This window comes from Rhinopithecus bieti, unplaced genomic scaffold, assembly GCF_001698545.2.
Source record: "Rhinopithecus bieti isolate Rb0 unplaced genomic scaffold, ASM169854v2 scaffold_22439, whole genome shotgun sequence".
NCBI lineage: Eukaryota > Metazoa > Chordata > Mammalia > Primates > Cercopithecidae > Rhinopithecus > Rhinopithecus bieti.
The window spans coordinates 1,573,800-1,598,000 of NW_016810838.1; the positions used below are offsets into that span (position 1 = coordinate 1,573,800).

At 38.1% G+C, this 24,201-nt stretch overlaps 1 protein-coding gene across 1 annotated transcript in view; it reads left to right on the forward strand.

The window, feature by feature from the left end:
* The first annotated feature begins 16,596 nt into the window (after window positions 1-16,596).
* CDKL4 (cyclin dependent kinase like 4) overlaps window positions 16,597-24,201 on the forward strand; it is a 63,216-nt gene continuing 55,611 nt past the window's right edge. The window contains exons 1-2 of the mRNA XM_017892937.1: window positions 16,597-16,832; window positions 20,149-20,270. Coding sequence (XP_017748426.1) covers window positions 16,665-16,832; window positions 20,149-20,270 — 290 coding nt within the window. The 5' untranslated portion in view covers window positions 16,597-16,664. The remainder of the gene's footprint in view (window positions 16,833-20,148; window positions 20,271-24,201) is intronic.

Below are 24,201 nucleotides of genomic sequence, written 5' to 3' on the forward strand. Positions count from 1 at the left end.
TAGTAGCTTGTCATCTGGTTTAATCTATATATGGTAACACTAAAACATATTAAGGGGGAAAGCTTTATTTGTTTTGTAGTTAAATTCTTAAGTACTCAATTTTGCTCCCTGAAATCATGATTTTTATTTGATATGTGATTTCAATTTCATGAAGCTTTAATATTTCCACATAGGAGAAAAGGGCATCTTTTGCAGAATCTTTGACTTCCTGATAAGAAAAGTCAAACATTCATAGTTTTCTGGTTAGAGGCAGGGGTCCACAAACTACAGTCCTCAGACCAATCCAGCTTACTGCCTGTTTTTGTAAATAAAGTTTTAATGGAGCACAACACCACGTATTCACTTACATGTTGTCTATGCTGCTTTTGTGCTACAGTGTTAGAGTTGAGTGGCTTCTGAAACACTATATGGTCTGAAAAGCCTAAAATTCTTACTTTACTGACTAAAGAATTCTTTAAAAAATTTGCTAGTACCTGGGTTAGAGAAAGTAAGGGAGCACTGGGAAATGCAGTTCTAGAAGTAAGGAAGAGGAAGATTAAGATGGAAGAACTGGATTGGGGATCAAGAGGCACCATTTCCACTATTACTTATGCCACTACCTGTCACAATGACCTTGAATAATTTAACAGTTTCCACGTCTGAAATCGTACAGATGCTAATAACCATAACAGCTGTGTTCATTTATCACTTTTCTCAAACACATTGTGAATAATCCTATCATTAATGACTAATGGCTATGTTTTAGGACACATCTTTGTCAGTATAACATTACCACTTTGCTGAAAAACAGACTGCTGGAAAAGATTTTAAGTGAAGATTTTAAGTGATCGAGATTCTGTTCTTGGCTCTTATTGACAAGGTTGTTTACCCTTTTCTGAACCACGTTTTTTTCAGTTTTAATTCTTACAAGTTATATAAAGGGTCATATCTCAAAAAATGTTAGTCATCACATTTAACTGTTAAACACTTAAGAACATTTTCAAAAAATAAAATGTACAACTGATTGTGGATTGCCCAGAAACTTTCTAAAGATACATCTGGGAGTCATAATCTTGAGGGCTGAGGCTCAGTAACCTATATTTTTATAAAGTTGTACAAATTATTCTGATGTGCGTCCCAGCATGAAAACCACTGATGGGCACTAAATTTAAATCACTGCCTCAGACTCATCTTTGGTAATAGTTAAAAGTGCAAATTTCTAGACTCCAGGAATTTTTGATTATGAATCTTTATGGACACAAAAGGAAGACAGCCACTCACTTAAATGTTGGAAACAATCTATTTCATCTTTATTGAAGTTCAAGCAATCTTCTTATTAGCTAATTGCATAGATACTGGTTTTGAGACGAATGAGATCCAACTGGTTATAGGCCTAATGGCGTCATTCAGCTTGCACATGTGACTGATTATAGCCGAGACCAGGAAACAAAGGACAGATTCTATCAGTTTTCACCATTACTGGTGGAGAGGTGAAAGTATGTGCTATACAAAATAATGGGTAAACACTAAGAGGGCATATAATAAATTGCCAGTCCATGTATATGTGTGCAAGGTACTCATCTACATGCTTTATATAGTGGCACTTAAGCCCCAGAACACCCATATGAGGTATTAACAACTGTTTTACAGATGAAGAAACAGGCACAGAAAGTTTTAGTAGCTTTGCCCAGGACTATAGTTGGTAAATAACAGAGCTAAAATTTGAACCTAGGCACTTGATTCAAAGTGTATTCTCTTAACCACTGTGCAAGACTTAACATAAAATACATGCAGTGTATCCTCTACCCGCTAAAACAGACTCTCTTCTAAAATTAGGTATTTTTTCTGCAGGTGTTGGATTTCAGATTTTGATTTTCACTGTTGCTGCACACGAGATATTAATTTCTGTCTTAATTTTTTGCTTTGCTAAAAGGCATTTTTCTTATCCAAATTTGGTATAAAGATAAAAGGATTTACATAAAATTTACAGTTAAAGCGTATTAAGTAGTCAAAAGTCATTATAACAAAGACTTTTTTAAACTTTTGTGAGACAACTATTTATACGACATATAGTGATTATTTACAATGTAACCAAGGCACTTTACTAGCACTGGAGAAGAGATGGAAAAAGTTTAATTACCAACCAGTATTCATCCAAGGAGCACACTTGGATGAATAAAGGCAAACGGAGGTAAGTAGTAGTACACGCGCAGTGTGGTGGCTCAAATCTCTAATCCCAACACTTTGGGAGGCTGAGGTGGGAGAATCACTTGAGCCCAGGAATTCAAGATCAGCCTGGGTTTCATAGCGAGACTCCTTCTCTACAAAAAATAAAATTAGGCAGATATAATGGCACATGCCTATAGTCCCAGTTACTGGGAAGGGAGGCTGAGGTGAGAGAATCGCTTGAGCCCATGAATTTGAGGCTGCAATGAGCTATGATTGTGCCTCTGCACTTTAGCCTGGGCAACAGAGTGAGCCTCTGTTTCAAAAAAAAAAAAAAAAAATACAACAGGTTGTGCCTAATTCTGCTTCGTGTAGTGAGATTTGTAAACCAGGTTGTTGATAGATGAGACATTTATCATATGCAGGAAGAAAGCAAGGTAGGAAAGTAGCCTAGAACAAGGCATATGCAAATACTGCATGTTCAAGGAATAGTGACATTGAATGAACCAGAGTTTCTAGAGCAGAGCAATAGGGCAGGAAGCTGCATAAAAAGATAGGCCTGGTTGTGAAGAGCCTCCTTATGAGAGAAGCAGCTAGGAATCAACAGTTTCAGAAACTGGAGAGCAAGTATGAAGATATAAATAGGTTGATGGATTTGTACATAAGGTGAGAGTTGTATACTTAATGAGAAATTTTTCTATAGCATGATAGATGGTGGAAATATAGGAATTGGGTAGATGTGAATTTTATGAGTCTATTTGACTTTAGTGGAAGTGTGTTTGGTCTTAAAAGAGGAAGGAGATAAAGGTTTTGGGGTTGATTTTGTTAAAGATAGGAGATTTGAGCATGTATCTAAGCAAATGAAAGACGTGGAAAAGAAGGGAAGGATGGAGATGCTAAATCCGGCCATGATCATGGGGAGCATTTTGCTGATGGTGAAACAAAGGACGTGTGTGCTTATTAACATACAGCATTTCTAAGTTAGTCCTGGGAACAAAATGGGGAAGCTCTGGCCAAAATTCTCTTTCCCAAGTAATATATTATCTCCACATAGCATTCATTACATGATTATTTGTTTTATTGACTTTCTTCCCTAATGGGTGTCAAACCTGTGTCTGATTCTAGGTCAGGCCCCGGATACTAGTACAATGCTAGGCGAATTAGGAAAATGGCCTCTGATCCATAGCTGCTTTTCACGCAAAAACCTACAGAAGTCTGCTGAAAAGGTATTTGGATAATTAAGACCGAAAAGTAATGACTAATGACAGAGAATCTTGCAAACGATAGGTCTCCGCCTAGGCAGGGAAACGAACTAATCAATATTCAACAGTTATGTGTGCTGCTTTTTAGTGCTCTCGATGCCTTGGGAAAGAAGGGGACACAGTGTAATCACAGTATTAAGGGGAAAGCGGTTGAAATGTTTCCTGAGCGCCCTCATGCATCTTTTGCTCCGTCCACACCCTGACGTTACAGGCTCGGCCCCGAGGTTATACCCACCCAGAGGAAGGATCAGAGCTGGGGCTACGGGCGCCAGGGGAATCCGCTCCGGAAGCCGCCCTGCCCAGCGCGCCCTAGCGTTCCGGTTGCCCGGGAGACGCCGCGGCGGTTCCGCTGGCTCCAAAGTCGCTGGGTCCGCGGCCGCCTACTCCGAGCGACCCGCTTAGGAACTGGTCCTGGGGCTGCTCGGCGCCGCTCGAGGCCGCGTCACCAAGCCCTGTAGCCAAAAGGTATAAAGCTTCAGTTTGAACGTCACAGATGACTATGAAAAATAATTTCGCCAGGCATGGGTGGCTCATGCCGGTAATTGCGGCACTTTGGGAGGCCAAGATGGAAGGATCACTTGATCCTAGGAATTCAAGATCAGCCTAGGCAACATAATGACACCCCACATCTACGAAAAATGCAAACATTAGCTGGGCATGGTGGCATATGCCTATAGTGTCAGCTACTCAAGAGGCTGAGGCAGGATTGCTCAAGCCCAGCAGGTATGGGCTGCAGTGAGCCCTGATCATACCACTGCACTACAGCCTGAGTGACAGAGCGAGACCCTGTCTCAGTTTAAAAAAGGCAAAGAAAAATATCTTTTTTTTTTTTTTTTCTGAGACAGAGTTTCGCTCTTGTTGCCCAGGCTGGAGTACAATGGCACAATCTCAGCTCACCGCAACCTCCGCCTCCCAGGTTCAAGCGATTCTCCTGCCTCAGCCTCCCTAGTAGCTGGGATTACAGGCATGTGCCACCATGCCTGGCTAATTTTGTATTTAGTAGAGACGGGGTTTCTCCATGTTGGTCAGGCTGGTCTCGAACTCCCCAGCTCAGGTGATCCGCCCGCCTCTGCCTGCCAAAGGGCTGGGATTACAGGCATGAGCCACTGCGCCCAGCCAAGAAAAATATTTTCAACCAATTGAATCTATTTTCTGCCAATAGTTATATCACCGTTTAATCTTGATTTCTTGTCCAATTACCATATTAATAATCAAAATATACTTATTGCCATTGCTTTAAAAATAAGTCATTTTACATATTTAGTAGAAAGGTTAGAAAATAAAATTATGGTAGGGCTACAACAGAGGTCCACTAAGTACCAGACAATAGGCTAACAGTAGAAGTCAATGTGATAATGTTTTTGAAAGGGTGAAAGGAAGTCATTAACACAGCACTCGAGCAGAGAAAGAGCCTGCCTTTGGGGATTGGGAGAAGCTAAGCAGAAAGACATTTGACTTGAACTTGAAAAAGATGAAGATTTAAGGGTCAGACATTCCAGGGAGTGGTATCAACGGAGACTTAGAGACCTAAAAATTGTTTGGGGAAGAATGAGAAGTGATGCTGGAAAGGTAAATTGGGACCATGGCATACAGAACTGTAAGTATCATACTACAGTTTGAACTTTATTCTGTGGCATTTGAGGCCGTAAGACATTTTCAAGAAAGGATATCTGATCCTGTTGATGTTTGAGAAAGATGTCTTTGGTGTAATGAAAGTAAATATAAAGAAGAAAAGTGAGATAAGACACTTTAAAATAGCTCTATTTTGATATAATAATTTCAAGCTAGCAATAAGAGTATAATGAACTCTCATATATCTGGACTCACTGTTTACGTTTTGCTCAATTTTTATGTTGTTTTATCATTTTCTCTGTGTGTATATAACACATGCATATTAATTGTTCTGTACCATTTGAGAGTAAGTTGCAGACATCAGATCCCTTTACCCTTAAATACATCAGTGTATTCCTAAGAACTAGGACATTTTCTTGTATAATCACAGTACAAATTACCAAAACCAGGAAACTGATATCAAATCTGCAGTCAAAATTTAGATTTCGCCAATTATCTCAGTAGTGTCCTTTATGGTCGTGTTGTTCCCCAGTCCAGGGTCCAGTTCAGGATCACACATTGCATTTTGTTTTCCCATCTCTTTAGTCTTAAATCCGGAGCACTTTATACCTTCAGTGCTTTGATCTTTTCTTTCATGACTTTGACATTTTTTATTAAGAGTACAGGCCAATTAGTCATAGAATGCCATTCAGTTTGGCCATGTCTGTTGTTAACACATAATTAGGTTTAGGTTTTGCATTTTTGCCAAGAATACCACAGAGGAGATGTGCCCTTCTCACTTGCACATTTGTCTTTTCTAGAAATTTCCTGTAATGGAATTATAAAATATGTGGGATTTTGTGTCTGGCTTTTGTCACTTAGCATTATGGGGCATGTGGTTCTTTTTTTTTTTTTTTTATGTTCATCTACATTATAACAAGTTCATTGCTTTCTGTTGCTGAATAGTATTTCATTGCATGGATAATCCACATTTTGTTTACACATTCATCAGTTGAACATTTGGATTGTTTTCCATTTAGGGGTCTTTTATGAATAATGGTGGTGTGAACATTTGCTTACATGTCATTGTTAGCTCTATTTTAAAATTTTTCCTGGATTGATACTGATGAGTGAAATTGCTGTTTATTGTTAATGTTTAAGTTAAATTATGTTTAACTTTTTTTTTTTTTCTTTTGAGACGGAGTCTGTTGTCAGGCTGGAGTGCAAGTGGCACAGTCTCAGCTCACTGCAACCTCCATCTCCCAGGTTCAAGCGATTCTCCTGCCTCAGTCTCCCAAGTAGCTGGGATTACAAGTGTGCGCCACCATACCTGGCTACTTTTTGTATTTGTAGTAGAGATGGGGTTTCACCATGCTGTCCAGGAAGGTCTTGAATTCCTGAACTCAAGTGATCCACCTGCCTCGGCCTCCCAAAGTGTTGGAATTACAGGTGTGAGCCACCATACCTGGCCCTATGTTTAACTTTTAAGACATTGTCAAACTGTCTTCCAGTAGGGCCACGCTGCTTTACATCCTCACCAGTGATGTGTGTGAGTTCCAGTTTCCATCTTGTCAATGCTTGATATTGTCAGTCTTTGGATTTTAGCCATTCTAATGTGTATGTAAAGCTATCTTATTGCAGTTTTAATTAACACTTCCCTAATGGCTAACAGCATCCTTGCATGTGCTTAGTAGACATTTGTGTATCTTTGGTAAAATGTCTGTTTACATCTTTTGTCCATTTTTAAATTGGGTTGTTTAACCTCCTATTGAGTTGTAAGCATGCTCTATGTATTCTGGATACAAATATTTTAGATATATGATTTGCTAATATTTTTCTTTAGTCTGTGGCTCAGCTTTTCATTTTCTTAATGGGGAAATTTTTTGAGGAGCAAAAGATTTTATTTAATGTTGATGAATTCCATTTTATCCATTTTTTCTTTTATGAATCATGCTTATGGTGTCATATCTAAGAAATCTGCCTAACTGAAAATCACAAAGATTTCTATCTTCTTTTTTTTTTTTTTTTTTTGTCTAGAAGTTATACAGTTTTAACTCTTACATTTTGGTCTGTGATCCATTTTGAGTTAATTTTGGTATATTGTGTGAGGTGTATCTCTACTGTGTGTGTTTGTTGTTTGTTTTGCATATAGATATCCAATGGTCCTAGTATCATTTGTTGAAAAGACTATTCTTTCCTTGTCGAATTGCTGCAGCACTTTGGCAAAAGTCAGTTGGGCCGGGCGCAGTGGCTCACGCACTTTTGGAGGCCGAGACAGGCAGATCACTTGAGGTCAGGAGTTGGAGATCAGCCTGGCCAACATGGTGAAACCCCATCTTTACTGAAAATACAAAAGTTAGCTGGATGTGGTGGCACATGCCTGCAATCCCAGCTACTCGGGAGGCTGAGGCAGGAGAATCGCTTGAACCCAGGAGACAGAGGTTGCTGTGAGCCAAGATTACACCACTGCGCTCCAGCCTGGGCGACAGACTGAGGCTCTGTCTTAAAAAATAAAATAAAATTTAGAAAGTCAATTGACCATAAATAAAAGGGTTTATTTCTTGACTCATAATTATGTTTCATTGATAAATGTCTTTATGCTGGTACCACAGTCTTGATTTACCATAACTTTATAGTAAAATTTGAAGTCAAATTTAAAATAAATATTTAATATAACTATTCCAAATTTGTTCTTTTTCTAAGTTGATTTGGCTGTTCTGGGTCCTATGCATTTCCTTTTAAATCTTAGGTTCAACTTCTACCCAAAAAAAGCCTGTTGGAATTTGTATAAGGAATTAATTTTTTTAAAAATTTTGTTTATTTTGGTTTTTTAGACACAGGGTCTTGCTACATTGCCTAGGCTAGAGTGCATGGCATAATCATAGCTCACTGTAGCCTCTAACTCCTGGGCTCAGGTGATCCTCCCACCTCAACCTCCCAAGCAGCTGAGACCACAGGCGAGGGCCACTACACCCTGGTTAATTATTATTATTATTATTTTAAGAGATAGGGTCTTACTATGTTGACCAGTCTAGTCTCAAACTTTTGGGCTCAAGCAATCCTTCTGCCTCAGTCTCCCAAAGAGCTGGGATTATAGGCATGCACCATCACTCCTGGCCAGGAATTAGTTTATAGATGAATTTATGAAAAACTGATGTCTTTTGAGTTTTCAAATCCATGAACATGGCATTTTTCTCCTTTTATTTAGATCTTTAATTTCTTTCAATGGTGTTTTGTAATTTTCAGTATGCAGGTCTTACACTTCACTTGTTAAATTTATTCCTGAGTATTTTATTCATTTTTACATTAATGTGGATGGAATTGTTTTCTTTATTTTCAAATTGTTGCCATTATATAAAAAAAAAATTTAATTTTCATATTGATCTTGTATCCTGCTGCATTGCAAACTTGGTCATTATTTCTAGTAGACTTTTTATAGATTCATTAGGATTTTCTGTAGATAGTATCATGTCATTTCTGGATAATGACAGTTTTACTTTTTATTTTCTTTTTTAAAAAATTGTTCATATATATTTAGCACTTCATTTAGTAATTGTTTATTTTATACAGACAGGGTTCTTGCTGTGTTACTCAGGCTGCTCTCAAAATCTTGCCCTCAAGCAATCCACCCACCTTGGCCTCCCAAACTATTGGGGTTAGAGGTGTGAGCCACTGTGCCTGGCCTTACTGTACATTTTCAATGTATATGCCTTTAATTTCTTTTTCTTACCATATTGCACTGACAAGAACTTTCAATACAATGATAAATAAAAACAGTGAAAGCAAACATCTTTTTTTCCAGTCTTAGGGGTAACACATTCAATCTTTCATCATTAAGCATGATGTTAACTGTAAATTTTTCACAGATGCCCTTGAGGAAGTTCCCTTGTATTCATCATGAATGAGTGTTGGGTTTTGTCAAATTCCTTTTCTGTGTGTACTGACGTGATCATGTGATGTTTTTCTTTTATTCTATTAATATGGTATTTTACATTATTGATTTTCAGTATTAAACTCACTTTGCATTCCTGAGATAAGTCCCACAGAGTCATGGTATATAATCTTTTTTATGTTTCCAGATTTGGTTTGCTAATTATTTTATTAAGGATTCTTGTGTCTACATTCATGAGAAGAAGCTGTGTTCTTGTGATTTCTTTGTCTGACTTTCTATCAGGGTGATATTGGCCACATCGAATGAGTTGAGACATGTTCCCTCCTCTTCTATTTTTTCAAATAGTTTGTGAAGGATTGATATTAATTTTTCTTTGGTGATGTTTGGTAGTATTTACCTGTGGTGCTATCTCATCCTGGGCTTTTCCTTGGGGAGATTTTTAATTGCTGATTGAATTTATTTACTTGTTATGGTTGTAATCAGATTTCTATTTCTTTTTGAGTTCATTTTGCCATTTTGTATCTTTCTAGGCACTTGTCCAACCAACTTGACTAATTTGGTTGCATAAACTTATTTGGAATATTGTCTTTTAATTTTTTTAAATGTATGTAGTATGGTCCTAATTTTGATAACTTTTCTTTCTTTTTTCTTGCCTACTCTAGCTAGAGCTTCACTTTTGTTGATCTTTTCAAAGAAACAGTTTTGTTTATTGTTTTCTATTGTTTTCTGATGAAGAGTCAGCCATTAAGCATATTGTTGTCCCCTTGTATATGAATAGTTCTCTCTTTTCAAGATGTTGTCTTTAGCTTTCAGTAGTTTGGCTATGATGTATCAAGGTATGGATTTCTTTGTGTTTATCCTATTTGGAATTCATTGAACTTTTAAGACCTGTATATTAATGTTTTCCATTAAATTTGGAAGGTTTTGGCCATTGTTTCATAAAATATTGTTTTCTGCCATTTCTTCTTACTCCTCTCTTTCTGGGATTCTCATTACATGTATGCTGATACTATTGATTTTGCCTCCATCGGTCTCTGAGGCTCTGCTCATCTTGTTTTTCTTCTTTCTTTCATTTTGACTATTTTTTATTGGTCTATTTTACTGATTCTTTCTTCTCTCATCTCAGATCTGCTGTTTGTCCCATCTACAGGATTTTTCATTTCTGTTATTTTTTTTACTCTAAAATTTCCATTTGGTTCTTTTTTTATTTTCATTTTTCAGATTGAAATTCCCTCTTCATTGAGTCATTGTCATCATATTTTCTTTAATTCTTTAAATTATAATTTGCTTTATTTGAACTTATTTTTAACAGCTGCTTTGAAGCCTTTGTCAGTTAAATCCAACATCTGAGTCTACTCAGGATCCATTTTTATTGACTTTATTTTTTCTGAGTATCAGTCACACTTTCCTTTTTCTTAGCATGTCTCCTAATTTTTTTCTTTCTTCTTCTTTCCTACTTCTGCTTAAATCCAGTTTTATCTCCTAATTTTTTTGTTGAAAACTTAACATTCTGGGTTATATTATAGCAATTCTGGTGTGTTTGTTGTTGTGGTTGTTGTTGTGGTTGTTGTTTTGATACAAGGTCTCACTCTGTCTACAAGCTGGAGTGCAGTGGCATGAGCATAGCTCTACTGTACTGTAAACTTGAACTCCCAGGCTCAAACCATCCCTCTGCCTCAGCTTCCTGAGTAGCTAGGACTACTGGCATATACCACCACGCCCAGATAGTTTTTAAAATCTTTTCATGGAGACCGGGTCTCACTGTGTTGCCCAGTCTGGTCTTGAACTCATGAGCTCAATCAATCCTCAGGCTTCAGCCTCCTAAGTAGATGAATGGCATTTTTTACTCGCACCTATTGCCTATTTGATTATCAATAAGCTTGTTCATCTTTCTTTACCTTTTCAATCTTTTAACATAATTTAGTTGCATTACTTTCTACTTTGTCAGAATTTATAATATTTATTTCTTATTCTTCCATTCTTGTTTCTACCTTTACTTTGGTCTTTAAATATATTAAATGCTCACTATACATCCTTTTACTGAAATTTTTCCAGTCAACTCTTGGTTGGATGAAGGCCTTTCACCAATACATTCAAGAGGACTATGGGTACAGTATTCCTTGAGTTCTTGCATGTTTTAAAATATCAGCTGGGTGTGGAGGCTCATGCCTATAATCCCAACATTTTTGGAGGCTAAGGTGGGAAGATCAATTTAGTCCAGGAGTTTGAGACCAGCCTGGGCAGCAAACCAAGACCCCATCTTTACAAAAATAAATAAATAAAATTAGCCAGGTGTGGTCCCAGCTACTTGGGAGGCTAAGGTGAGAGGATTGCTTGAGCTTGGGAAGTCAAGGCTGCAGTGAGTCATGATTGCACCACTGCACTTTAGACTGGGCAACAGAGCAAGACCCTGTCTCAGAAAAAAACAATAAAAACTTGTAAAAATGTTTATGTGTAGCTTTACACTTGAAGGACACAGCTTGACTAAATATAAAATCCTTGATTTTCATTTTCCCTTGAGTTTCGTTAAGATGCTGCTGCACTGTTACTTTGTAGTGTGCATTGCTCTTGATAAGTCTAATGTCATTCTAATTCTCTTACATCTATTTAATCTTTTTGTCTGGAGGCTCAGAAAGTGTTTTCTTTATATTTGATTGTTTTATTCAAATATGTCTTGGAGTTCGTTGTTCTGGGTCAGTTTTCCCAACTACCTAGTGGGTCTTTTCAATATATATAATTAGATTTTATTTTATTTCCAGAAAATTTTCTTGGATTATTATTTCAACTATTGATTCTGTTTCATTGTTTTGTCTTCTTCAGGGACTCCAGTTTTACATATGTTGGGACTGCTTTTCCTGTCTCCATTTCAACTTTCTGTCTAAACTTTTACCTTTTTTTCTTCCTTTTAATTCTCATAATTACTGTTCTGCCTTTCTTTAATGCCCCAATCAAATTTTCACATGAATCTATTGTCCTATCAGCATCTCATAATTTAGTCATTTCTGAGATGATTTTGTCTTTTTCTGATGATTCTTTTCTGAGTTCAATCAACTATCTTTTTATGTTTTTTAATCCAAATCTACACATCAGTAGCCAAAAGAAAAAAGTAAAAACATAGGCCAGGTGCAGTGGCTCATGCCCATAGTCCCAGCACTTTGGGAGGCCAAGGCAGGTGGATCACAAGGTCAGGAGATCAAGACCATCCTGGCTAGCATGGTGAAACCCTGCCTCTACTAAAAAATACAAAACTTAGCCAGGAGTGGTGGCACATGCCTGTAGTGCCAGCTACTCGGGAGGCGGAGGCAGGAGAATCGCTTGAACACAGAGGTGGAGGTTGCAGTGAGCTAAGATTGTACCACTGCACTCCAGCCTGGGCAACAGAGCGAGACTCCGTCTCAAAAAAAAAAAGGAAAAAAGTAAAAATAAAATGTGTGTGTATATATATATATATATATTCTTAAATAATTTTCGTCCACTTGTGATTTTACTGTTTGAATTTCTGCTTCAGAGTGGCTTTTTCATACCTCCAAATAGTGAGAGGATATTTAAATCAGTTTGGAGTGTTTGTGTTGGTTTTCTTTTGCTTCATGGTTAGATTTTGTGTGTGGTTTTTTTGTAAATGATTTTCATTAACTGAAAATTTTGGGTTCTCATTTCTTTTTTCTTCTAATAATAGCTTGTATAGGGATGGCTTTCCCCTGTTTCATTTCTCGGGTAGGTTTTGGCTGTTAGTAACTGACTATCATCCTAGGCCAAGAGAGTCTTTTCTGTCACCGTAGTAAAATGCAGTTTCTTTCACTGATGACACTTTTTCCCCATCTTAGTGATGATGGGAGGATTCGCATGTCCTTCAATTCAGAATTCTCTTTTGTCTTGCAAGATGCCAAATTTATCCCTCTTGCTTCTTTTTCCCTTCACTGTCCAGTCTCCATCAGGTGTCTTTCCCTTCCCTCTTGTCCTTTTATTCCCCAAAAATGATGTGACACTGACTAGTGCCACCTTGATACCCATGTACTTTTACACCCCTTCCTTGTAGTGAGTGCTCTTATCTACCAGGACACTCTTGGGGTATTTTTACACTTGTGATGTGTTTTCTCTTTGGGAAGGAGGTGATCTTAAGTCTTTCTTAGTCTTTCTTAGGCCCTTCTTTTACTCTTCTTTCTTACAGCTTTTTAGATCTCATCCGTCTCATATCGTTGCCTTCTGCCAAGGTTTATAGTGGGAGCTCAAGAGATAAACCCTCCAGAATTTAGGCTTTTCTTTTCTTTTCTTTTCTTTTTCTTTCTTTCTTTTTTTTTTTTTTTTTTTTTTTTTTTTTTAGATGGAGTCTCACTCTGTCACTCAGGCTGGAGTGCAGTGGCACAATCTCAGCTCACTGCAACCTCCACCTCCTGGGTTCAAGCAATTCTCTTATCTCAGCCTTCAGAGTAGCTGGGACTACAGGCACATGCCACCATGCCTGGCTAATTTTTTGTAATTTTAGTAGAGATGGAGTTTCATCATGTTAGCCAGGATGGTCTTGATTCCCTGACCTCGTGATCCGCCCGCCTCAGCCTCCCAAAGTACTGGGATTACAGGCGTGAGCCACCGCACCCGGCTAGGCTTTGCTTTTCTGCCTAAGTTTGTAGAGTCCTCTGTCTTCTTGTTATATTGAAGGCATTGGATTTATGTGGTTTTATTTGTCCTGGTTGATTTGTATTGCTTTGTGGAAGGTATATGAAGAGATTAGGTTTAGGCAACAGTCACTGTCCTTGGCTACCTCAAAGCCCCCCACCATGTGTACCTTGACAAGCCATTTAGGCATAATGTGGAGCATGTTTGTGAACATTGAATATGGACAGAGGATAAGAAAGAAGAGAAGGCCTTTGGTTTAGAATGTTCCAATTTTTAGATGATTCTGTCCATTCATGTAGAGATGTTCATCAAGCAGTTGGATAGTTGGTCTGGATCTCAAATAAGAGAATAGGAATTACTGCCTCCAGAAACTCTGTTATAATCCTGGTAAGCTGGAATTAGAGCTGTAAATTCCAGAAAGGAATTTACAGAAATTGGTCTAATTCTAGCTTGCATACTCAGACTCATTTTCCATGAACATATAGTAGGGCTTTTGAAAACAGAAATATTGAGAGGTTATTAGGTGAGGTACTATTTTCTGGAGCTTTATTTTATTGTATTTAGAGTTTGGTTGATGTAATTACGAGATCTAAATATTAGTCTGAGGAATAGTCGTTACTGAATCTGTTGAGAAAAAAGAAAAAACAGAAATCAATAGATCAAATCAACTACCTAGAGGGAAATAAGAAAATAATGCATAAATTAAAACTTCATTATGAAGCTTTTTGTCATATTTATAGTTTCCCCCAATAACTGTAGCACTTATCAAGTAGGTTAAATTAACAAATCCATACAGTTTTATACCAATAACTTTATCGCATTTTATTTTAGAGACAGGGTCTCACTCTGTCACCCAGGAAGTAGTACAATGGTACAATCATAGCTCACTGTAACCTCAAACTCCTGGGCTCAAGTGACCTCCCACCTCAGCTTCCAAAAGTGTTGGGATTACAGGCATGAGCCAATGCTCCCGGCCAGATGCTAATAACTTTCTAAAGCAAATTCCCAGTTTCTCCTACTCTCTTTCCAGACATCTATTACTATGCAAATGTATGCATGCTCACATCTAAATATCTTTAAAATAATAATACCTAAGTAAAAATACAGTATAACTAATAGGGTTTTCAGAACATAATCTGTGATGGATTTTCCATGTGTTACTTGAGTGTGTATGCTCGAATTTTCTTTCTTTAATAACAGAGAAAATCAAATTCATCCCCCCTTCCAAAAAAAAGCAGCACTGTAAAAAATAGTATGTCAATAGTCATTTTATCCAGGTAAACATTTTTCTCCATTGTATATTTTTATGGTGGCAAGTGGAAGTAGATGATTTCTTTCACCATTGAGATAATCTGTAGATGGAAAAAACAATATTATTAGAGAAGTTTTTAAAAATGTGTACTCATTTGAAACAAGAGAAATTGATAAGTAGTCAACTCTTTCACTTGACATTTTGTTAATACCAAGACCTGGATAAAGTGGTTCTTCGAATTATACATTCTTTTTGTTTGTTTGTTTTGTTTTGAGACGGAGTCTTGCTGTGTCGCACAGGCTGGAGTGCAGTGGTGCGCTCTCAGCTCACTGCAACCTCCACCTCCCAGGTTCAAGTGATTCTCCTGCCTCAGCCTCCCAAGTAGCTGGGATTGGAGGCCAGTGCCACCACACCCGGGTAATTTTTTGGTATTTTTAGTAGAGATGGGGTTTCACCATGTTGGCTAGGCTGGTCTCGAACTCCTGACCTCAGGTGATCCACCTGCCTCGGCCTCCCAAAGTGCTGGGATTACAAGCGTGAAGCACCACGCCTGGCTGAATTATGCATCCTTTTGCACTTCACTGAGAGGCTGTGTAATGCAATGATTAAAATTGTGTTCTTTGAGATCTCACTGCCTGGGTTCTAATTCTGTATTACCTTCACTGTGTCTTTTCTCATCTGCATGATTGGATAAAAACAACACCTACTTCATAGAATATTTGTGCAGATTCTACGTAATTTGCATAGAACAATGTTAAATGCCATTATTATTGTAATTGTTATTAGGTTATATTAACAAGATTCTGCTGGATAAAGTGGAGTGGGGTTTTTGAGACGAATTAGAATTTTCTATTTTAATTCTTAAACTGATTTATTTAAATATGTTGACCTTAGTCATCATTTAACATTGACTTCGGTCACCAAAGCATTCATTCAAGAATGGATGACACAAAACAAAAAAACCCAGTATTTCCATAGAAATCACTATAGATGTGAAAGAAGTCATGAAGAATGAATGCTTGTTGTGTGCTTATTATTTTCTTTTGGGGCTAAGAACTTAAGAATCTGTTCTTCCATGAAAATAAAAGCTAGGAGCAATAAATGCCCTGACAGGATTTTGTTACTGTTTTGACTTTTTGAGACAGTTGTTGCCCAGGCTGGAGTGCAATTACTGAATCTGCCCAATTTCAGCTGGGTTCAAGGGCCTCCCGAGTAACTGGGATTACAGGCATGCGCCACCACACCTGGCTAATTTTGTATTTTTAGTAGAAATGGGATTTCTCCATGTTGGTCAGGCTGGTCTCAAACTCCCGACCTCAGGTGATCCGCCCACCTCAGCCTCCCAAAGTTTTGGGATTACAGGTGTGAGTCGCTGAGCCTGGCCTGTTTTTGTTTTTAAAGGCTGCTTTATTCAATGGTCCACGCTCTTTCTTCTCTCCACCAGGTGGAAGTATAGCACTTTTTGTACCATATCTTCTTACACAACTCCTCCTAGTCATTGTGTATGCACTTGGGTTAGAAGAGAAAAGATAAACAGCATATTCCAGAGTATGAAATGTTCCTTCAGCTGGATTTTACAGCATCATATTTCGGTTATTTATTTGAGGATAATGAAAACAATAGATGGGATAAGTTTCTTTTCCACAAATTCTTTTAATTCAACTGAGGCCAACATAGAACAATTGTCAGAAATAGCATATGAAATCTTTTGATGGGTGGAAGAACTGCAGAGGACTATACTAAGAAAATAATATCCAAATATTTTTAAGTGGATTTCCAATTAATTGATGAAAATAAACCTTTGGCATCTGGGCAAATTGGTTGTATATAACCTGTGAGAACATTGTCTTTTATAGCTTGATTAAAGCAAGTCTACCTTATTTTCCAGGTGTAACATTGTATTGCAAGTCAATCGATAACAGTACTAATTTAAGTCACTTCGGCTGTAATGCGGAAGTATGAAAAATTAGCTAAGATTGGAGAAGGCTCTTATGGGGTTGTATTCAAATGCAGAAACAAAACCTCTGGACAAGTAGTAGCTATTAAAAAATTTGTGGACTCTGAAGATGATCCTGTTGTTAAGAAAATAGCACTGAGAGAAATACGTATGTTGAAGGTAAGTTAACTTTATATATATGTAAAATATCATGGTATTGAGTGAAATATGCATGCTAAAATTATAAAGAATTTTAAAGTTATTTTTCCCCATTGGACTTAAATTCCTTTGTATCAGCACCTTTGGGTAATAAGTTGATTATCACTTTGGACTTTGGCCACTCTGATTTTGTCTGATGTGTATGAATGCAGCTACAGATTGTTATATTGAAAAGAACTTTTATTCTTGTTAGTAAATATCCTAAGTCCACTCACCCCAGTGTTTACACTTGCCCCCAACCTCAGCCCTCCGCTGGATGTCCCTCCAAATACTTCCCCTACCAACCAGCAACTGAAAGAGCACCTCCTGGCACAGAGAGTCAGTCCCACAGGACCGCACCAATGCCCTGGTAGGCATTGACATTCATTGGTTCTTGCCTGCACTGCACCCCAGGTTATTAGACATGCTGAATATCACCCCCAGTGACGTATACATTTTTTACATCAAGGTTTTTGTTATAATTGTTTTCACTCTGATAAGATTTGACATGTAAGATTCCTAAGTTCTCAATGTAAATTTTTTCTTACGCTAAAAATCTTACACTTTTAGAACTGTAAGCGACCTTAGACATGCTTCTTATCCAACACCCGTGTTTTCCACAGAGGAAACGGAGGTCTGGGGCAGCACTTCTCAAATGTTAATAATGCGTTGGAGTCCCCGGGGACCTTGTTGAAATGCAGATTCTGAGTTGGGAGGTCTGGGGTGGGCCCGAGATTCTGCATTTCTGAGTGCGGAAGCTGCAGGTTTGTGGGCTACACATTACGTAACAAGACCCCGTGATTTCAAGGACATACAGGCAACCTTCATTTTGACATGTCGTCTATTTTAGAAAATCCCCAGAAATTCAGTTTGTAAGGGGGGGATAATAATTATAACTAATAATTATCATATTATCTCTCATTTTCAAATATTATTTCCCACAGATTTCCTCAACTAATACATACTAGGGTTTTGTTTGAAATACAACTTGATACATAGAGTCTTCAGGAACATATCCATCATGATTTTTAAAAAAAGTTCACTATTACCTCTCAGCCAGCAGAGGGCGCGCTGGTCAGCTCGCCAGCTCTGGCACCCTCACTGAGCTAAGCTGCAGGGCGGGTCTGAACCGGGCAGTGTGGCTTTCTAATAAAAATAATGCTTTTACCTGTCAGCCTCTCCCTCCCAAGTCTTCAGATTAAGTTAATGCTCAGGTGGTACCTTCTGCATTACAAGTGCCCCAACTTGAGAATGAGGCTGTAAGGTAAAAAGTAGCCTGATTACGACTCAGCTTGGTCTCTGATGAAGGCCCTCAGGATGTCAGAATGTCCACCTTTCTGCTTTTGGTATGTTGTGTCCATGTATGCCCTGAACAGCTCCTTCTGTGATCAATCAACCTTACTTTCCTCACATAGTCCTGTTATTTAAATTGTGTTTGCCTCTCTCTCCTTACTACCTGTTTTTCTTTAGTCAAGTTACTGTTTTCCTGGGCTAGGTTAACTTCATTTGCAAAGGAGATATAAATTGCTGACCTACCCAAAGACAGGAGATTGGATCAGGTTTAACCTGGACATTGCATCAAGCTGTAGCATCTGTAAATCTTTTACTCCCCTAGTAGTGACCCTGCTTTGCTTCCATGCTGTGGTTTTACAGCAGCACAAAGCCACTGGCTTTTTAGATGACCTAGTCTCCTCCACTCTTTGCCTTTCTGCTGTTTTAGGTAGTGGAGCATATAGAAAACAAATTGGTTTGGTGCTTTGAGCTTTTCTTTTTTTTCCGTTTGAGAGATGGGGTCTCAGTATGTTGCTTAGGCTGATCTCAAACTCCTAGGCTCACGCAATCGTCCTGCCTCAGCCTGGGCATATTTTTAATGTATAATGGATTCTCTTTTCCGATGCTGTTGGCAGCAGGCACACAGTTTTAGGGTGACATTTGTTTTGGTCAAGCCATGCTTATGTTAATAGATACTGAGGTAGAGGCATGCATCGTAAGTCTCTGTACCTAAAACTTTCTACTGGGCCTGCTATTTGTTGAGCTTCTACTACATACAAAATGCTGTGTTCTCTCTATATATCTGGGTAAATGGTAGAGAGTGTGGAAAGTTGATTTGTCTACTACACTGGGAAAACAACAGGGAAGATGGGTTAGGAATAAGAGTGATCATGTATCCTAATTTGCCCAAGACAGTTCTGCTTTATAGTTTTTGTCCCAGTGTCCTGCCTGGTTCACATCTCCTTTCCAAAGTGTCCTGGTGTGGCCAGGCCCAGTGACTCACACCTGTAATCCCAGCACTTTGGAAAGCTGAGGCAGATGGATCACTTGAGGTCAGGAGTTTGAGACCAGCCTGTCCAACACGGTGAAACCCCATCTCTACTAAAAATACGAAAATTAGCCAGGCATGGTAGCACGCACCTGTAGTCCCAGCTACTGCGAAGGCTGAGGCATGAGCATCACTTGAACCCAGGAGGCAGAGGTTGCAGTGAGCTGAGATGGCACCACTGCACTTCAGCCTGGGCGATAGAGCGAAGGAAAAAAAAAAGTGTCCTGGTGTGTATGCTAAATTATGTGGTCACCCTAGTTACAGGCAAAGTGACCATATGTGCTGGTTTACCTAGGATAGTCCTGGCTTCTACCCATTAGCCTAGTTTGGAGGATAAAATTTTATAATCGCTGTAGTGATAGTCTATCCTACCTAATCAGCATTTTCCCTTAGGTCTACAATATTAAACAGAGGCTGTGTTGTAAAATGCTTCAGTTTGGGAATAGAATTTAACACACAAAATATCTGTGCATAAGAGAGAACAATAGAATCAAAGAACAATACTGAAAATATAATAAGTAAATTTAAAACACAGACTAATTGTGGGGACTTCTAGAAGAGACAGTTTATTCCAATCTGGTGGTTAAGAACTAGTATTACTGGGAGCCAACACTAGAATCCAGACTGGATTTAAATCCATAAAATCCATGGCAATATGTAAGCTGAGTGGGTATTGATGATTTTTATAGTCCTTACTCAATAATTTCATTTCCTCAATTTTCTACTCAGGTTATTTTATGACTTGAATATATAGAATTTCCATAAAATATATAAAGTGTTTTTTGTTTTAGTGCAGTATTTTAAGTTACATACTTTACTTGCTATCACCAGAGAGATTCAAGCAGTTTTGTTACCACTTATTGTAGGTACATTGGATGAATCTTAAATTTCTTCCAACTTTAAGTTTCTTTAAGGGGTCTGGGGAGACGCTTTTACTAGTAACAGAGCACTTAACCTTGCATTTCAATTCTTTCACAGCAGTTAAAACATCCAAATATTGTGAATCTCATCGAGGTGTTCCGGAGAAGAAGGAAAACGCATTTAGTTTTTGAATACTGTGATCATACACTTTTAAATGAGCTGGAAAGAAATCCAAATGGGTAAGTAATCTGGAAACTGAAATTCCGTACAGCCAGTTCTCAGTTTCATTTTCTGTGGAATTAACCATGGCAGATTTCAAATCCCAGCCACAACTCCCCTCTCTACCCAAATGCATCTGGCTACCCCATCCAGTCTCAGGATGTCTTCAAAAGGCAAACAATGATTTACCTATAGGAGTTATAATTAGGAAGAAAAACCTACTGCAGATATAAAATAAAAATGAATTTGAGGCTGAATTGCATATTGGATTATCTCAATTCAAGGAATGAACCATGGTTTGATACTAGGAAACCTATTAATGTAATTCACTAACAAGTTAAAGGATAAAAAATACATATAATTGATAAATTTGAAATTTTGAAATGTCAATAAACTCAACAATCCTTTCCCTGATGATTTTTTTTAAATCCCTTGCAATCTAGGGGTTAAAAGAATAGTTTCTTTTTTCTTTTCTTTTCTTTTTTTTTTTTTTTTTTTTTGAGATGGCATCTCACTCTGTTGCCCAGACTAGAATGCAATGGCACAATCTCAGCTCACTGCAAACTCCACCTCCTGGGTTCAAGCAATTCTCTGCCTCAGCCTCCTGAGTAGCTAGGATTACAGGCGCCCGCCACCACACCCGGCTCATTTTTGTATTTTTACTAGAGATGGGTTTTCACCATCTTGGCCAGGCTGGTCTTGAACTCCTGACCCCATGATCCACCTGCCTCTGCTTCCCAAAGTGTTGGCACACACATATCTCTTCAAATCAACTGCCAATTTTATACTCAATGGTAAAACTAAAAGAACTTTCATTAAAGTGAGGAAACAAGACAAGGATGTCAGTTGTCACCACTATAATGTAACATTGTTCTGAGAACTCTAGCCAATGTAATGTAATAAGAAAAGCAAATAAAACATAGCTTTTGGAAATGAAATAAAATTGTCATTATTTACAAGATATTACTGATCTACAAACTCTAAGAGAACCACCTAAAGAGTTATTAAAACCAATAGAATTCAGTACAGTGACCCCTATAACACTGCAAATTCCACATGCAAAAACTAACAGCCTTTGTATCAAACAGCACTTCAGAAAATCTAACAGAGAATGGCTGGGTGCAGTGTCTCGTGCCTGTAATCCCAGCACTTTGGGAGGCCCAGGCAGGTGGATCACTTGAACTCATGAGTTTGAGACCAGCCTGGCCAACACAGTGAACCCCTGTCTCTACTAAAAATATAAAAATTACCTAGTTATGGTGGTGGGCGCCTGTAGTACCAGCTAGTTGGGAGGCTGAGGTATGAGGATTGCTTGAACCCAGGAGGCAGAGGTTGCAGTGAGCTGAGATCACACTGCTGCACTCCCGCCTGGATGACAGAGCGAGACTCTGTCTCAAAAAAAAAGAAAAAAAAAAAAAACTAGTGGAGAAGGATCCCATTCAAATATTAACAACAACAAAAGTTTAGGAATAAAGATAAAGAGTTGTTCTGACTCTACATGAAGACAGCTACAAAACTGAGGTACATAAGGATTTTATTTAAATGAACATATGTTTCTAGATGGAAATATTCATGATTATAAAAATATTGCCTCTACAGTTTATTTATTAAACAAAATTCTAATCAGAATACCAAAAGGTTTTTTTTTGAAACTTGAAAAGACTAAATTGAGAAAAAAGAGACTTTTAACTGTCAAATGTTAAATCACAGTAGTTTGAGAGACTCCCTTTGACAAAAAAGTACCATAAAGAAAACTAAAAAAGAAATGAGATATTGGGTAAACTATTTGCCAGAATTAATAAATTTTATATCTACCTATGCAGATTTTACAAATAACATTTTTAAAAGGTTGACATCCAATTAATAAATATATTCATTCAAAAAAAACTTTCATAAATGTAGACTGCACCCAGCCAGTGCTAAGGCTACAGCATTGAACAAAGCACACACAGAAAAGGAGCCTCACCTTACCTTCCAGTGAATGTGGAAAGCAAATCATTAAAAAAGAGAAGGAGGCTGAGTGCAGTGGCTCCTGCCTGTAATCCCAGCCCTTTGGGAGGCTGAGGCGGGTGGATCAGTTGAGCTCGGGAGTTCAAGACCAGCCTGGCCAACATGGCGAAACCCATCTCTACAAAAACTACAAAAATTAACATAGCCTCTCGTCCCAGCTAGTTGGGAGGCTGAGGTGGGAAGATCACTTGAGCTCAAGAAGTGGAGGCTGCAGTGAGCGGAGATCACGCCACTGCATTCTAACCTGGGTAACAGAGTGAGACCCCATCTCACTGAAGACAGAAGTCTTCAAAAAACAAAAAGAGAGAGAAGGAAATGACCAGTACACCTAAGAAAACATGCTTATCCTTCCCTATTAATCAAGGAAATTCAAAACTTTTTAGCAAGGTACCATTTCTCATCTATTATATTTGGCAAAGATTTTTCAAAATTTATTATACTCGGTCTTATCAACAGTCAGGGAATCAGACCTCCTCATTCATGGCTGGAGAGAGTGCCATTAGGAGGGCAATTTGGCAATACGTATGAAAAAAATTTAACTGTTTTCATCCTTTGATCAAGAGATTCCATTTAGAGAAATTTATAGTAAGAAAATAATCAGATCAGGGCAAAAAGTTATGCATATGAATGTTCAATACTTCATTATTTATAACAAAAATATTGGACTCCCCTAATTTTCCAATAGTAAAGAATTGATTACAGGCATTTTAGTATATCCACCCATCCAACAGTACAATATGCAGCCAGTCCATTAGAGAGCATGCTTCAGAACAATAGTTCATGTTCTGAGGAAATGTTCCTGGGATGATATATGAAAAAATGAGATAACACACTAGAATGTTAAGTATAATTAAAAATTAGAGTTTTCTCAATATTCTGTAAATGCATATATATATTACTTTTAAAATAAAAATTAATATAAAGACAATTAAAATGGTATATTAATTCATAGATCAGTTTTATTCTGCACTAAATAGGATGTTTTATGTTGATTTAGAAGACTGATAGGTTCAGCCAGTCTATAAATTAATTTATAAATTAACATACATTTTCATGAAGTTAAAAATTTATGCTTACTTCATGTATTGTTCAAGGCCCTGAGACTGTTATAAAACATTCAATGCATACGCCAGTTTGATTGAACTGAACATCTTTCTCTTCCCTACTTGTATCCTAAGCTTTCCTGTCTGTAAACTTAGCTCATGTTCTTCTCATTTTAATCTAGAAGGTTCTAGCCTTTTTCACCTTCACTGTCTTTATCATAACCTTTATTTATTTATTTATTTTGAGACACAGTCTCATACTGTCGCCAGGCTGGAGTGCAGTGGGGCAATCTCGGCTCACTGCAGCCTCTACCTCCTGGGCTCAAGCAGTCCTCCCACCCCAGCCTCCCAAATAGCTGAGACTACAGGGACCCGCTACCACACCCGGCTAATTTTTGTACTTTTAGTAGAGACAGGGTTTCACCATGTTGGCCAGGCTGGTCTCGAACTCCTGACCTCAGGTGATCCACCTGCCTCGGCCTCCTAAAGGGCTGAGATTACAGGCGTGAGCCCTTGCACCTGGCCTATCATAATCTTTAAAATGTGAAATCCTAGATATCTGTAACATCTCTAAGTTTCCTTCATCTGGATGGAATTGCTTCCTTCCTTTGAATCCCTATGGAATTTTATTTTCATCCCTGTTATGGTACTTGGTACTTAATACTGTGTATGTTTTTTTTTTTTTTAATTTTATTTTATTATACTTCAAGTTCTAGGGTACATGTGCATAACGTGCAGGTTTGTTACATATGTATACTTGTGCCATGTTGGTGTGCTGCACCCATCAACTCGTCAGCACCCATCAATTCATCATTTATATCATGTATAACTCCCCAGTGCAATCCCTCCCTCCTCCCCCCTCCCCATGATAGGCCCCAGTGTGTGATGTTCCCCTTCC